An 18,140-nucleotide genomic window follows, 5' to 3' on the forward strand; every position below is an offset into this window, starting at 1 on the left:
GTCGCTGCACTTGACTCCCAATAAAAGCACATCTCATTTTGACATTTCTCCTTTCAGTCTTTATGCTAAACTAAGCTAATGACCTGTAGACTCTGTAGATCTATTCATAACACAGAGATATGAGAGAGGTATCAATCTCCTTATCTAACTCTCAGACAAGAAGGTGAATAATCAGTGTATTGTGTTGAACTATTTCTGTTGAACCCAGCTACTCATCTGCTTGTATTGCTTGAAATACAACCTACCACACTGCACCGGGGAAGGTGTGGTCGACAGAGCAGACAATGGAGTGAGGCGAGAAAGGTTTAAAATGAAGAGGATGATGACCAGGCTTTGGGTGAAGGGCACACACGGGGAAATGGGATTCTTATCCCTCATAAAAGAGTACAGGAAAAACTGTAGAGAGTAAAAAGAAGGGCTGTTTTCACAGGAAAAAGGTTTTTATATGTTTCATGTAACAGTGAAAGGGGCAACATGTCTTTCTGTGTATATTCCTGTAAACATACTGAGCCAGCCATTTATTGTGCCAGCAGACCAAATGTGTTGGACACAAACAGTTTCAGCATTTATAATTTATTCTATAGTCCCACTTGAGGGTCTTTTTGGCCTAATTATGATAAGTTCAGTTGTACAGTAACAACTTGAGAACACTCTGGGCCAGATGTTCTGAGGCTTTAGCAGCAGTTTTTTAGGCACCATGGCCCAGAAACATGTGACATAAATATCGAAAAAAGCTTGAAATCTGTTATTTAGGGGACATTTGGTGAGGTGAGCGTTCAGCATCATGCAAATAAAAAGGCAGTTGAAATCTACTAAAGCTCCCACATTTGCAAGTGTGCCTTTTTTTGTGCAGAATGTAATGGCTCTACAATGAACCCATCTTAGAAACATTTTTCCACCTAAATGCACCTTCTCATAAAGGCTTCATCCACAAATTGAAATTAGAGGGCTGTTCAACTGCCTGATTGTGCGATGATCTGCAGCTGTTGTAAATATGACCTTGCCATCCAGTTTGCAGCCTCAGTACAAAGTAAAATGCAGCATTCAGGACATCTGTTTCCAAATTATACTGCCAAATATGAGAGAGGTCATGATAATAACTTTTTAAGCATAATTTTTTTTTTTTTTTTTAAACATAAGAAGTACAAAGAGACAGTGTGTTTTGGATATAATCACATTAGGCGTGGCGCTACACTTCCTTGTGATTGCAGGCAAAACATGGTGTACCATCTGCTGTGTTGCTGCACTGAAGCCCAAAGAAAGGCCAAAAATAACTAAGAAACTTAAACTGTGTGACATCTGCAGTAACATGAGGAGAAAGAGTAAGAGAGAGATATCATTCTATTATGTAAAACTGCATGTTAAAGGTCTCTTCTTATCCATTCCCACAATGAAATTGAGGTGATATCTTATTTCTTGGTATGTTAATGGCCTAAAGCTCTCCTCTTGTTGCCTAAAGCAACAACCTGCTTGTCATCATGCTAATCAGCACTAGATGCACTCAGTGTCAAAAGTATTTTGAAAGTCATATGAGGTTTGTTCATTGTATACTCATGAGCTCCTAAAATAATTAATACTTAATTTGCACAAGAACAGTAAGAGCTGCATCAGTACAGATTCTGGGTTCTAGCTGTCAGGAGAGGGACGTATCAGGACAGCATGCAGTTTCTTCGTGTTTCAACAGCAACGGATGGATGGAGTCAAGGTCAAGGCCTGAGGAAGAGTGTATATTGACGATTGACGGTAAACATGTAGTAGATAAATCAATAAAGGTCACAAACCATACCAGTCGGTAACTTTTTTCCAGACAATAACATTTAGCCTTGGCCTGTTCTCAAAACTTTGTCACTTCCTGGCTATGATCCACTCCCTCTGACTGTGAGCCAGTCACCTCAAAGCAAAGGAAAGGCTTGATATTAAAAGGGAGATTTTTGAGAGATAGAGACGAGAGAAGTCATGCGAACAAAAGAAACAGCTGAAGGCATCGGTGGGATCCTTCCAGTGGCCTAGCTAGCTTGTCTCGGATTATAAAAATGGAATCAGTGATGAAAAACTTAACATAACTGTCTCTTGGAAAATCAGTACAACTCTCTACAGCAAAAGGAAAAGTGGGGTAAAGCTTGTTAATCAACCAGCTGTGTTCCTTTCCTCTTTCACCTCTATTCAGTTTTGACACAGCTGCTCCTTATCACTGCCATTCGAGCAATCATTTTAAAAATGTAATAAGATCATTACAAGAGAAACAAACCATCCCTTCAATATAAGTTACCCTGCAATTTATTACAGTTCTCCTGTCACAGAATCTTCTCTCAAATTATTTAATGTATGAGCCTGTGACCTAGCAAGAGACTTCCACCAGCTCCGTTCACAATGTCTGTCTGCAGAAATATATATATATATGATAGATAATGAAGAGGACACAGCTCAATTGAAAAAAAGACAGCAAATGTCACTTTCACTTATCAGTTCCTACAAAAAATGCATCCATTGTAACATTTTCTAATAAAATCTCATAGTGCAATATTGTCAAACCCACACTGTGGATCTATTAAGGCCAGTGTGGTCTATAAGATAAGATAAGATAAAATGGTGTGTGTGAGGGTTGGGGATACAGTCCATGAGAAGCTTCGAAGAGGAGAAGCATAGTGAGTGTGCAGTCAGCATGCTTGTTTGGCCTACAAGTCCCCATGGTCACAAATTGTGGGACAGTACAGACACACGTGGACATGGGTAAAAGATGAAATTCACATCACGTGGACCCTCACAGCCACGTGGACAGGCTTACCGTGAGTCTGTTTCCCCATCGATTTGTGTTTCCCCCTGACCTTAACCCGAACCCAAACATATCCCTCACTCCAAAAAGTCGTTTCCTGCAGTGCTAAACCTCAAAACACCCTAACCCCATCCCCAACCACATATCTCTATGATGCCCAGTTGGGTATAAAGAGCATCAAGGCCACTAATGGGTCTTTTTGATTTCCTCATTTAGCTTGGTGGTCCTTAGCAAGTCAGCCAAAGGGTTAATTTTGCAATGGACAGACTCTGAGTCCTGCTATCTCCTGTCTGACTACAGCACATACATATTATTTGCTCCACTGTCACAAAGTCAACACCCAACATATTTGGCTCTCTCCACTGGCTGCCATCTATGGTCATTACTGATAACTTTGCAGTGTTAAACGACCCATTCATCCATTAATCATCTGTTCATCCATACATCTTGACTATCTATCCATCATCTATCCATCCTCTCTTGTTATCATTTGCCCCTCCCCTGCCTCTCCAACTCATCTTCCCCAGCCCTTTCTCCATTTATTCATCCAAATTTCGATCCCTCCATCCCAATATCGATCCACACACAGACACTCATCTATCCTCTAAGAATATATCTATCCAACCATCCATTCTTCCCTTCCTCCCTTGGCTCCTTGTCCCAGTCGAAGGGCTTCTACAGCAAGATTTAACACGCTCCACTACCTCCGCTGTCCCTGCACGTGAACACACACACATGCACACACACATATACAGACACAGACACAGACACACACACACACACACACACACACACACACACACACACACACACACACATATATACAGACACAGACACAGACACACAAAGGCACTCCCAACAGGATGCAGACGCAAAGACACACAGACATCGTTTTCACAGCTCCCTGAGCAACTCAAATGGCCCGGGAGAGACTGTGCAGAGCAGCGAAAGGGAGAATAAAAGAGAGAGCAAGCCTGAGAGAACGACTGAGAGACACAGAGAGAAAAATTACAAGGCAACAAGGGCAACAATGATATAGAAAGAGAAAAATAGGGTGGAACAGCACAAGAAACCAAAGAAAAGAAAGATGGTGAACAGAATAAAACAAGACATAAGAGAAATTTACAAGTTCCCAACCATGTTTATGTAACTGTAAAACTGATAAACTTTATAGACTGTCTAAGAAGATGTTTTATCAGGAGAAAGTTTACTGCTGATGGGAGGGCGGCTACATTGTTAGTAGAAATAGGATTTCTTTCTGTAGGAAACAGATAGAAAAAGCTTGTAACTCACTTTTCTTGCTTTTTCAGCTAAATATAAAGTGTTGATAACTTTCTACTCCTTTCTGTGCTGAGCAACTTTCCCAGCGCCCCCCCAAAAATCTATTAGACTCAACAAAATATTGGTGTCATTCTGAAAATACAGTTGTTTTCTCTCCTGATAGGAGGTGTTCATCTGACACCAGTCATATCTCCATCTCATAATTATGTGTAATGAAGCTTGAGGCATTGCTTTGCAGTTGCTCTCCATTATAATTCAAGCACTCCTTTGATGTAGTAAGATCAAAACGACTGCGCAGGCGGAATACCAGGATTCACGGCAACAACAACAATAGCAACAACTACATCAACAGGATATGAGTTCTCAGAGAACAATAGGGGAGTGTTTCACCTTGAGGGGTAAATAACAATATAGGAGTAGCAAGCAACAGAAAGTCAGCACCGCAACTGTTCGAGGTATATTAAAATAAAACAGGAAGTGTCTGTCAGTGTGTCTGTCTGTCCACCTTCTATGTCAGACTGCTACTACCTGTGTGTAAATATTGAGGCAGCAGTATATGGCCAAACCTCATCTCAGCTCATCCATCAGCAGTGGTCACGCACAAGGTCAGCTTCCAGCACCGCTGATTCACATCTTAGCAGCTCAGCGGGGCACACATGCTCTGTGATATCGCTCGCTCCAATCCAGTACATGACCTTTGTTGCATGTCGTCGCCTCACTTTCCTCTCACTCTCCGCTGCTGAGTGTCGATACGAAACCGGCGGCGATTTTCAAAGATGGGGTCAGGACTCTGAATGATGCAGGAAGATTGAAATTGGCCACAAGATTGCTCTGAAGAAACAAGCCTGTTAGAATGTAACTGGCTGCACTAGCTTAGTCGGTGCCCTCCGCAGCTGCAGTTTAAGATGAAAGGTTTTGAAGATTTTGGGGAGGTATTGAAAATTTATTTCTATAAAAACACTCACTAATGACACAAATTAAAGAAGGCTTTGAAGGATTCAAACAAGTACAATTTTTCATTGTTTGGTTGTTTACTTTTTTCTCATACGCTACAGGAACAATTTCACCATTGTGTTTGCTGCTTGATACGCTCCTTCTTTGTTTCTTGAATCACAGATAAAATAACTGCCATTTCTGCAAAGGATAAGCTTCCTGCAACTGAAATGTAGAATTATGAGGGGCAGTGGACACTCATGCCTTGTGATTGGGGAGGAGGTATTTTAGACGAGTCCCATTCATTTTTTCCATAGACAATAAGAGGTGACTCACAGTTGGAACACATAAAACTCTCCGAGTTGACTCATCAGTACAAAAGATGAACAATTACATCAGAAAACACCTGGTTCTTTGATTAAAAAAGGGTAACTGTACAAGTCCTTGTATGTAAAAACATAATGTGAGTTGTTAACTACAAGTGCGTGTTCCTCCTATTCATTGAACTGATGCTAACCAATCTCTTATCAATGCTTTTATCTTTCCTATTTTTTAATTAGCAAAGAGCAATGAAAAACATCAAACATTAAAATGACATCAGGATTAGATCAGCTGCAGCCAATTAACCTTAATTCTATAATGGCCAAAACAAAAACTCTGGCGGTTCTCTGGTCAATGTGCTCTCTGCATCTGGGGTCTGTATCCAGCCAAAGACTGTTGATGAAAAGACACATCACTCTGTAACACCACTGCATGAGTGTCAAGTGCACTGAATGTTTCTTTGCCACTAAAACTATAGTGTTGCAAATGTTGAATGATAATCCTAACAAGATGCCATAAGGGGATCACAAGGATTCATACTGGTTTTTACTTTAATAAAATGCTATCAAGCCTGATCCCTAACTGTTAAATGGTTAAAATGTCTTGAGTGTAGGCTTAAATTGAGGATATCATGAAAAGAAAAAAAGTCTCAGAAGCAGCTGCCCCACCAACTTGTAACTCATAAGCAGAGTATATCTGGACAAAGCAACACATAAAATGTCTGGCCTGCCCTAAACCAAAACCTTCATCTATCTAAGCTAATCAAGTATTGCATTCACAGTATTCAGTGATAGCTAACAGTATTTGTTGTTAGATTACGTTGCAGTCCATTGTCGAGTCACAACAGTGGTCTATACGGTGGATGTGATTTCACACTGTGTGTGTCAGTAACAGTCACTATAGAACAAATAATCCAACTGTGTAGGGGTTCAATTTAAAGCCTCCACTGAGCTGTGGAGGAATATAGATTGAGTCAGCTTTTCCAACTCGAATAAAAAGATTTCATTTTTTTACTGATTCCACTTTGCCACAGTTCCACAGACTGTTTTAAGATGACAGTGTGAGCTGATACAGTATCATAGTTTTGCACCCTTTCTGTGCGCCTTTGAATGCTTTTACAAGACATACCACAATCTCAACTGGGAGAAAAACTCATGTTGTTTTTACAATAAAAACATCTAGGGTGGAAAATTGCAGTTTATGAGAAAGCTTTCCAAAGGAAAACACAGTAGAACAGTGGTGTTGCACTGGGCCTGGTGCTGGTGAATCAGTCTCGTGGAAATAGTTAACATCTAAAAGTACTTCGAGTTTGCACACAACAGGAACATTCATCTTTAACTAAGGGGTACAACTTTATTAAAATAGCCTGCATCTGCTGTTTTCTGAGGGTGTGTCACAAGAAAGTGTGTGTCCTCTTTTGGGTACTTGTTATAATTTAATACCCCAAGGATTGTGGACAAACACTACAATCTACAGGCATCTCGTTTTTGTGGGCAGCCAAAGGAGCAAATATTTCTAATTTTATATTTTGTGGCTGTGCAGTAACACATACAGTAAGTTCTTACAACAGGAAACTAACAGAGGTCACACTGTCAGCTGGTCCACCACTTAAGTGCATAGTAAAATACTGCATCTAAATAACTATTGGACAGATTGCTGTTAAATTTTATACAGACATTCATCATTCCCAGAATGGGATCTCTTGGTTTGTCCTCTAGCACTAAGAGCAAGTCAAAGTTTTCACTTACCCCATGAAATATCTTGACATCTATGATTGAACCGATTTCCATGATTTTTTCTTTTTTTCTTTTTTTTTTTAACAGACATTCATAGTCCCCAGAGAATAATACCTAATGATTTTGGTGATCCCCTGACTTTTCCTTTTGCTCTGTGATTAGAGGAGGCCACAGTAACTGACTTCACAAACCTAATTTAATGAAATCAGCATGTCTTAAAAAGCAAATGAGGCTAAAATTATCTTAAAGTTTACATTCAGTAAAGTAACATATCTTTAGCTTAAAGTACGAACAGAAAACCCAGGTACATGTTTCAGCCTTTAAGAAAAGGCTTGTGTAAGGAAATCTTTGTATGACAGAACATATTGAATAACAGATGCTAATGGAACACAGGCTAGGTAAGACAGTGGGAGGGTCTACATCTATCAGTAGCACAAGCGACTAATTGACTTAAATATGATACCAGGAGGTAAGAGTAGGCGCTCCAGTATCTAGACAACTACATGTTTCCGACACTCTATCTGAGTCATCAGAAATCAATTGGTGAAGGGTCATTGGAGAGAGGCTCTGTCACCTCCAGATGTTTTGTGATACACATTGTCATCAGGCAGCAGCAGTAAAACATCCTGCATAGGAGGCTCTAACAGCCTTCTGCTCAGCCCCTGGACACATTTTCCATTTCAAAAGTTGGTCTTTTTCCAAATCTTAACATATTGACTGAATTTGAAGAGTCCAGGTTGTGCAGAATTCTGTGCTGCTTACTGACAGCTTTTTGATGGACTTCTTAGGCTGATGGATCTTTTTTTCAGAACAACAAATGTGGTATTACATTTACAACCAAACAGCATGAGTACACCAGGGAAGCTTTCGGTATATACAGCATTATTTGCTCACTATTTACCACAACTCCAGACATTCCAGATGTTGAAACTTTTCATCTTCGGCAGCTTCAGCTAAATTAGATGCGATATAGAAATAACATCCAGGTGGTTCCAGCTAATTATTTTATTTGATTTAATTTTTAGTAGAACACAAAAGTTTGCTAATGCAAAGAAACTTTTGGATTTGCAGACAGAGACACTTTTGATCATGTCGAGTTTTCAGACCCATCTCTAGAGATGACTGTTCACCATAACAACAGATCTGTTTACGCACACAGTGTATTGCTGTCAAAAATAAACTAAAAACTGCTGAGAACTAAGAAAAGAAGAATTATTTTCATTCTGTGTTAGTGTCCTGAAGCAGAGGTCCTGACTGAGAAATTAAAAACATCAGCTAGCTTGAACAGAGTACATCCATTTGCCTGACCTACAATAATGTGTATCACAACATTGTGCCCTGAAATAAACTGAACATCTACTTATAAAGCAGACTGTCAATAGCACTGTAATTGTTTTGGGACAGTTCAGCCACTGCAGATATCATTTTTGCAGCAGAAATATTACTTCTGTGCCATGGCAAAAAAAAAAAAAGGTCACAATTTAACCACCGTTTCCTGTACAGGCTGACTGTCCTGTTGTTTTGTTTGTTTTGCTGTGTCTGTACCTTACAACCATTTGTAGATAAAATGAACTAGTAAAGCCATGTAAAAGCTATGATTAAATATGGTGTGTTGGTTTCAAAGGATACACTCAGAGACTCTCAAACACACAAAAAGTGAGGCTGTAACTAGGCACAACAACTCTATCACGCTTTAGATTTCACCACATGCTGAAGCAAGTTTGGTGCATCACATTATTTTCTGTTAACTTTTCCAACTCCAAAAATACAAGAATGAAAGTGTAAGGAATGCATTAAATCTGCATTACCTGCTCTTGTGTAAGCTGCCAACATTAGCATTAGCAGTAAGCAATCCTAGCCTCCAATAGTAACCTGCTGTTATTTCCTTAGGCAATGGGAATGTCATTAGCTAACTATATCATTATGTGGGGTTACAGGTTAAGGTACCAGAGTTCGGGAGTGTTCAGGAGTTTGGGTAAACTTATGCTCCAGCAGCTCCAGCAAAACATGCATTAGATATCACATGTTTGCCAAACTCACTGATTAATCCTCACCTTCAAATCCTTTTCTCTTGTAAAAGCGTGGCATACTGTATGACAGCATGCACATTTAGGCCACTATGTTGCTTGTCCAAGTATGTTTTTAGTAACCACCCAAACCATCTAAGGGTTATGTTGAAATGCATAAAATTACATTTTTACAAATAATACTATAATACTACTCCAAACTAGCTCTACCCTGAATTGCAGTCACAATGCTTTTTTCCTTATTTCCAGGTGTTCTATGGATCATCAGCTGCTAATGTTGCTAACTTGTTGCCTTGTACATGTAATTTAAACCTTTTAGCATGCCAAGAGGTTTTTGCATTAGCGTTAGCTTGAGCTAACTAGCTACAACTGATAAAATCAGCTAGCAACAGTCGTAACGTCAGCCACCAAATGCAAAACCTGCTTTTGTTGACTTCGATTTGAAATACGAATTGTTACTGCAACACTTGGAAGGCATGGTATGTAAGGGCATTGGGGTGTAGCAAAAAGTTACTTTACAACGTCCACTTGAAAAAAGAGACACGTAAAAATGTGTAAGGCAGGAAAATGCCTTTTTCCAGTTCTAAGTGACCACTGTCTCCAAACCACATTACATATATTCACCAGCAATTTCTCAAAAAGCCGGCATTTTTCAAGACAGTGTGTTTTACTGACAGTTGAAAGGTAGAAAAGTACAATACACCTTATTCACCAAGAACAGCCTGAACAAAATGAATGCAGCTTGCACTGATCTACAAGGTTCAAGGTCTGATGTTGGACTTATTTGGCACAATGGAACTACCTCAACAGGAACAGTAGGTGAGAGCTTGTTTTGTGCACAGACTCTATTGAACACACTGAATGAATTGCCAGTCAAGTCAGTGGCCAAGGTGTGATGGCTGCATTCCTCCGAGCAAACACAGAAAGAGAGAGGAGGTGGATACCGATAAAGAAATGAAAAAGGCCAAAAACACATACGTACAGAGAGTGGGCATATATAAAAAGACAGACCAGGGGGTAGAGCAAGTGACAAATTAGAGACTGCGGAAAAGAAAAAGCGACAGAAAATCTATAGGCTCAGAGCTGAGATTGTGTGTGGCCCTTGTTGAAAGCAGCATTGTATATAAAGGATAGCAAAGCCTTTTTATCTCACAGAGTTGTGGCGATGAAGAAGGAGGTCTGAAGATTATGTTTGTTGCCAGAGTGCAGGAGCTGCGTTCACTTTCAACTCAAAATACTCTCAAAGTGGATTTGCTTCAAAAAGCTGAAAAACCGAGAGCGTGAGATGGATGCATATTACAAAATAACTGTGACTGAATATCACTAATAAAATGACATGGGAGTTAAGCAAGAATCAGACTGAGTGGGAGAACCTTGTTTCAAAACTGCAAAATCTGAATTTACGGCAAACCAATTCAAGAGAACTTCTGAAAACAATGCCACCAGTAAATGTTTTCAGTTTCATTTTAAGTTGCAGAAATTGCTGTTTTGTCAATTAGTTCTAGGTCAAAATAACTAATTTCCAACATGTCAGCATCAATTAATCTGTGGTGACTGTTTTGCAAACAGGTAACACACATTCAGAGATACCACTTCTGCATTCATGTCGTGGCTTCCATGTGGTAAATTATTCATTACGTCCCTCAGTGGTGGAAATGTCACAGGAATGTTCTGCCACAGACAGACAAACACTGCGTCTCAGATAGCCTATGGCTGCTGTACATGTCCAACCTTGATGCATGCAGACAGTCTTTGTCTTGTGCACTGGTACAAAGATTACTGTTTCCAACATTTTATGATTTTAACTGATGTTTCTGAAAATTTGTTTTAAAAATGTTTTAAAAATGTTTTCTACACTTCCAGCTAAAACAGTTCTCTGACAGTCTGTCCTATTCTCTGGTGCTTTATTTTTGAAAGATCAATTACATATCTCTTCTATTGGATTATGAATTATTATCTTGCTGTGATTACGCACTACATTGAATTACAAGGCTATAATTCTGCTCCATTCACTCTATTCAATTAACTTACACACCAACAACATAATTAACGTTCCATCAACATTAACACCTACCAACCGCCTGCACACGCTCCTCTAAACCAGCCAATGGAGCGAGGCCACCGGTTGCCGTCCTGTTACCTATCACGCCATTGGATGATTTAGTCATCATCTTTGTGACAGCAGCTGGTGGGTGTGTGGACTGATATAGCAACAAGGACCACAAACCAACGCCACAGTAAGTGAGTCAGAGGTGGCATATGTGTATCTGTGTGTGTGTGTGTGTGCGTGCGGGTGTGTGCAAACAACATCTGATCTGCTATGATCCTTTTGCTCTGTTCTGTTTTGCACCATCCAACTTTATAATCTTCCTCTCTGTTCAGCTCCCCGCACTCTGACACGTTTTACAGTTAGCATGTGTTTCATCTTTCTCACCTTATCATCCCTGCTGCCATTTGGAAACCTTGTGAGTTGAACTGAAATGAACTGAATAATGAAGGAAATTATTTTCCGACTCATTAGGACTTAAATATCCCATTTTAAATCTCCCATTTTAATTTTCCAAACATGACTTTTAAACAAAAAGATCAAAATTTTGGGAAATACCCTTATTCACTCGTTTGTCGAGAGCCATCGCAGACAATAAGATTGATACCACTCTCGTGCCTGTATCACATCATTTTGTGTGGGACTATTTGTTGGCCAGGTGCAGTGAATTATTAGCATTTCCCCTGTTTGCCTTGTAGCCTCACAGCATGACTCCAGCAAGTAACTGCGTGTGGCCAAAAAATAGTCTAGCACATAACTGCCCATAAAGCTGCAACACGTCATTTGGACAAAATCAGCAAAGCGTTCATTCAGTGTTTACACAACGTTTCTATTAATATCTCTGCAATATCACAGCACAAAAATATGGTTCAGATCTTGTCAGAATCTGTAGACTCTGCGCTTCTGAGTTCTCATCCTCACAAGACTGTATGTGACTCACAGCCCGAGCAATGAGGCAGAGAATAGAGCTCAACACGCATGTCATCTTTGTCTCACCGTGCATAATTGGTGGACTGTGTGTCTGTCCAAGAGAGAGATCACCCCTTCAGCCTTTCCCAAATGATGACAATGATATGAGATTAATCACTAAATGATTGATTGATTAATTAAGAAAACATTTGGCAGATTTATTGATAATGAAATTAGAATCATTGGCTGCAGCTCTACTTTCAAACGGGACATGGGACAAAAAAATAAAAAAAAAGATTGTCCAAGTCTCTGCAGATTTGTCACACTGAAATTAACCAACACCAACAGCTATTGCAGGAAAGCAGAAAACAATTCTTTTTAATTGACTGGTGACCTTTAAGGAAACTTTAAAAAAAAAAAACCTTGTACACAGGAATACACTACATTTACTCTAATTAGGATTACAAGATGGCATAATTTCACCTGGCGAGACTAATTGTACTTGGCACATGGTGACGTCAGCTGTGAAGTAGACATATCCCCAACTTGGATCATTGATCTCTGCTCAGCTATAGTGACATCAGCTATCTCAGCAATTAACCTAGCTAATGAAGCAAGAGAAAAACAGCTGTTAAAAGTTATAGTTAGAGATATCAGTTCCTCACACTGGCCAGTTTTCTACTTTGCGAGGTCAACTATGAGGTAGAAGCTCACACAGTAAAAACAGTTACGTCCAATGGGAGGTCAGTAGCAGAGCAAAAGGCTATCTTTTAATTTGTGGTAAAATAGGTTGCTTTTAATGAGGACTGTGGGCAGTGTGGTTTCCTGTGAGTAACTATGGAAATGACAGAACTAGAACGCGCATAAAAAAATATCTTAATATCTGTATCATTGCATTCTTGCAATGTGGAGGATCTGTGCTTTTTGCAAAGACAAGGATTTCACCATCAGGACCCTAGTGTCTAAATGGTTTCAACTACAGCACAGCTAACTGTGCATGGCCAAACTGTAACATACAGTAGTGCCAGACCTCCAGCTCGGCTAGTAGTGGTATCAGCTGGCTTAGCTATTACAACAGTTAGCAGAGCAAGACATGTTGTTGACTATGGCATAGCATTAGTTCCACCGCATTAGACACAATGACTATCACTGTGACAGCATCTCATTCACAAGCACACAAGCACACACACACACACACAAACGCTCCCTCTATCTTACCTACGGAAATACACAGCATCCCCATTTACAGCACAATGGTGTGTTTCACGCATGTACAGCACATGTGGCAATCTCATTGGCATCCTACAGTAGACATGTCGACTTAAGCAGCTGTTGTTCTTGCTGTTTTTGAATGAAAACGTGCACAGCGATGTCCCATTTCACAGCACAATGGGCCCTCTACAACCACACACTCACACAAAAAGGGTCATTCACATTAATATCCTACGGTAAATTAGGTGATTTTCATATAATTTTTTTGTGCTGAATACAAACACACACTTAGATGCTGACACACACAGGGTATTATGTCAGTCACAGTGGCCTATTCAATATGACAACAGGTCTTCAGTTTGCACATACCTACTGTACATGACTCCATGAGCTGATAATGCTACAGCACAAGCACTTTTGCTCATGTTTATTGCATCTGTGCACATGCATATACAGTGTCCCATTCTACAATACACCTTCAGTTTCTATACAGACTTGCAGGAAAACTCCACCCGAAAATCCTCTTACACTGTTACATATCATCAGTGTGTGAGGTTTAAAGAGATTCAGGATATAGTTTCAGATGAGTGGTACCACTTTGCTTAAACCTCTCTCCTCTGCATCTACTTAAGGCAGTGATTTCCTTCATTTCCCTGGGTAGCCTCCAGAGAATCCTGGCTGAATATATCGCTCTACTGTAGCTGTTGGTTGTCAGTAACTTGCTGATACACAGTACAGTAAAAATGCTCCTTTGGTTTTACATGTAGCCAAGATGAAGAGCTTTGTAATGATTGTAATAGTAACAGCAAGCAACTAACATTTTACTGCTGGGAAAAAGTATAAGCCATTCATCTCACTCAAAATGTCTTGTGGGTCCTTTGTATTATGGTTTATTAAAGCTGCCCTAATTAAACTTTTTTCATGAATAATCGGTCAAATTAATGTCTGCAATGTGAAACACGATGCTTGTAGTGACAAGCCCACAGATATTCATCTTGTTTTCAGCTGTTGCACTCAGCTGTTGACAGCGAAAAAGGTTCTAATAAATGTGCTGTACGTTACCTGCGCACCCCCATGCAACAGAAAGACAAAGCTAGCAACTAGCCGGTGAACACAGTGGAGCATTTAGCAGCTGAAGAGTGCAATATTTTTATCTCAGGAGTTGTTGGAGACCAAAACAAAGCTAAAAGAAGCCTAGTCCACTGACCAAGAACATGATTCTAAATTAATTCATATGTTTGGTAAACAGGGAATTGTTTGCTCATATGTTCAAATATTAGGCTTATAAGGCCATACTAGGTCAATGTTATGTTTGTAGCTTCTTCCACTAGCCCTAGCCAAAAACATCTCCTATTGCTGCTTTAAGATTCTCATCATATATCTGTGATGCATTTCTTTATATACGATTGATATACGAACACTGTAGAAAAACATTTCAAATGAAGAGTTCCCTGAAAATAAAACCCACTGTACTACAGCTGCCCTTGAAATGTACTGACCTGACAGAAGATCATCTACATTTGGCCATTTTTCTGTAGGAGACAAAAGGGACCCACCAAGATGCCATTTGCTGCTTCATTCCATTGTTGGTCTTTTGGGGTGGATTTTTCGTTTGATTTTTATGAATTTACAAGACTGAACTAATGAAATAATTTGTGTCCCTTCTCGCACATCCTCACGTGCATGCATCACATACACACCTACAGACCCATCCCTTCCTCCCTCCCTGTTGTCTTGCCTGGCACCAGTTTCCATTGACACAGATGGTGATGGGAGAAAGAGAGATACAAAGCGAGACAGGCACAGAGAGAGAATGGCAGCATGATGATGCTATGTGTTTATATCATGTCTATTCCTCCTATTCCGTTAATCCATATATTTTTAACCATAAATCACTTGTACCTGCTCCATACATCTATCTATCTGCCAGCCATCCACCCATGCCTCTTTTTTTCTCCAGTGTCTGAATTTATCACTCCCTGCCTCCATCTATCCATCAGGACACTTAGTACAGTCTTAGAGCTCCCACCAGCAGCCATTCATCCATTCAATCCACCTATTCCTCAATCTGTCCCACAACCCAGATCCTACTTTGTATCATGACCTTTTTACACACCTATTAACTTCTGAAATCTGACTTCTCAGTCATCCATCTTTTTTCCCTCCATCCACCCATCCCCTCCTTCGTGTCTGGTCACCAGGGTAAAGGTGTGTTTTTGCTGATTCCCTATAACTTGTTCTTTTGTTGTTGCTGTTGAACTCTTACACGATTTTTAAAAAAAAATCTTTTCTTTCTCCTGACTGATCCTCCCTTTTAGCCACCCCCTTACAGGATCAATAGCAATCTTAACACTTACCAGCTGCATGCCACAGATGAAGGCCAAGGTACACCTGCCACTACAGCACCCCATGGCGTCCTCCGCTTTCTCTCCTGCGGTCCACGTGGTGAAGAAACTCGTGGGTAACTCCCAAATCTCCAGCTGGACCTTCAAAAATCCAAAATGCCCCCGGAGGGCCGTCTGGCTGGCTGGCAGCCCAGGTAGAGGTGCTGGCTGCTCGGCCTAAGAGAACAGCTCCTGTACTCACAGGAGCTCAGGGAAATGAAAGACTAGTTCTTCATTCAAATGGAGGAGCTGCTGACAGGTTAACAGCCTGAAATGTGGTCCCCTGGATTTCCAACACACAGGGGTCAGGGATCAAAGATGGAAGGTGGGGCCTTGGGGATGATTCAAGTCCACAAATTATTCTCGATGTATCCACGGAGCTCGGCTGTGTGGGCAAACCCTTTCCAAGCCTCTGCAACTGAGGGCAATTTAGCAGCTGGATAAATCAGGCAGTGTGGTGCATTTTGATTTACTGGCCACAAACACTGAATTAAGTCAGATTTCTGACAATGTGAGTCTCAAATAAAGACTACCTTGGTTTAAGAGGGGACTCTTGCATTAAACAAAGGTTACAGTGACTCTTCAGTTATGTCCACAAAGGGTCCACTTGTCCAGTCATCACCTATTAGACTACAAAGTCCGGTCGACGATTACCTCGATAAGTAGCATCCTTGGCACGGTCCTGTACAGTAGCCACTTACTGAAAGATTAAAATAAATATATATATTTTTTAAAAAGGCAGGGAGAGATGGTGAGATTAGATGGATATATTCACCAGATTAGACAGTCTTTTGTTTAATAATCCGATTAAGCGCCACTTGGATTTGGCTGGTTGAAACAGCCTAATTTGTTTTAGGGTGGAGAAAACAAGTGAAAGTGGTCCCTGCCTCCTCTCACAGACCAGCTCCTCTCCTCTCCTCTCAGGGGAAGTCGCGGGCATGTAGCGGCAACATCCTTCACTGTTCATTCACACCGTAACCAAGCACAAGGTTTTTTTCTTTTCTGTTCTTATCCACAAACCTGCGGTTGAAATCCAGCGCCTTAGTTGCTTTTTTAAAATTTTATCCACTCAGAAAATGGTGAGTTTTTTTCTTTGCTAGGACGTTCTGATATGTCAACAGCCACTAGAAGCTGATTTCGGCGTCTCTGTTGGCTAGTAAAGTCCTCCTCCTCCGGTTCATCTCCCCATCAGCTCCACAACACAACCGCCGTTTTGTCAGCCCCGTCAGCCGTTGGTCGGTTCATTCAGTGCCTCCTCCTCCGGTACAGCGAGAAAATCTCTACAATGTTAAGAAAAAAAAAAACACAGAGAAGCATGCCCACATTTCGGGTGGAGAGACAGACAGGGTGAAATTTCAGGTCGAGGGAAGTCTCTCAACGTAACGCACAAGAGGCGATATGGGCGAAATGAGGGTTAAGTTTTAGTTTGTCGTCTTGGGGTTGTCTTCAAGGAGTGGAGAGGAGAGACAATGGGAACCGGGATGGACCAACGGACCGAGGGAGACAGCCGAGAGGAGCGTCTCCCGCCTGCCATCTGTCAAATCAAACACCAGGCAACAACATGGCGGTTCCGGATGGAATTTCCAAAATAAAAGTCCCCAGTTTAGCTGTTCCTAACCTGGGGACAACGTGAAATCACAGCAGTAGTGGCATGCATTTCATCAGCGTCTCTGCTAAGGGTGTCATTGTAAAAATAAATCAATAAATCACCATTCAATAACCGAATGTTTTTGTCACAGAATTGTGTTTACTTTAAATATCTTTTTTGGACTTTGCATTTTAATTTACATAAACATTTTTGCGGAGTAGCTAGGACAGAGTGGCCCATTTCACCTCCTTGCAAGCTTAACAGGGTCTTATGTAAGTGCTCACTTTTGTAGCTGATACTGTAACATTTTAAGAGTGTATTATTTTAAAAAAATCAAGCCCATATTTAACTTATGCAAGTAGATTATTAGGATCAAAGGTTAGGCGACCTCTAGCAGCCATAGTAATTGTAAGAGCAAAGAAGGGAGGGTAGGAGTTAGGGGGAAGTTGAGGACGGATGGTGGGATCCACAAAACAGGGCTTTCACATATGAGACCACTCTTTATTTCTCATGTGAAAATGATAGACATTGTTGTTTCTTTTATCCATTCAGTTGTGCACCAAGTCTGAACTAGTCTGTGCATGCACCTTGCAAGAAATCATAGACCCTCAGTTTTTATAGAGGGATACAATGGAAAACATAGCTTAGGCATACTAGCCAAGTTTTATTCATGCGCATTATAAAGATTTAAATAAAAGAAAATGACTGTAAAACATATTTGGTTACATTTTGAGCAGACATTGGGAAGATAAATATATATAGAGGTATTGTTTTTCATTCTTTGGAATGATGGACAGGGGCACGTTCTGTGCTTTTATTTTGAAGGCGTAGGGGCCTGACATCCATCCATGTTGCAGCTGGCTCTGTCTGACTTGATGAGGCTGATGTTCCGCTCGGCAGGGGAGCGGCGAGGCTCTTTTCACTCACTG

General features: G+C 40.6%; 1 protein-coding gene across 2 annotated transcripts in view; it reads right to left on the reverse strand.

Moving 5' to 3' along the window:
• The window catches only part of nkain2 (sodium/potassium transporting ATPase interacting 2), a 70,839-nt gene extending 55,189 nt beyond the window's left edge, over nucleotides 1–15,650 (reverse strand). For both annotated transcript variants that reach the window (XM_041064564.1, XM_041064565.1), the window contains exon 1: nucleotides 15,597–15,650. In XM_041064564.1, the coding sequence (XP_040920498.1) occupies nucleotides 15,597–15,650 (54 nt within the window). The remainder of the gene's footprint in view (nucleotides 1–15,596) is intronic.
• Between the last annotated feature and the right edge of the window lie 2,490 nt (nucleotides 15,651–18,140).

Source organism: Toxotes jaculatrix, chromosome 19 (assembly GCF_017976425.1).
Source record: "Toxotes jaculatrix isolate fToxJac2 chromosome 19, fToxJac2.pri, whole genome shotgun sequence".
NCBI lineage: Eukaryota > Metazoa > Chordata > Actinopteri > Toxotidae > Toxotes > Toxotes jaculatrix.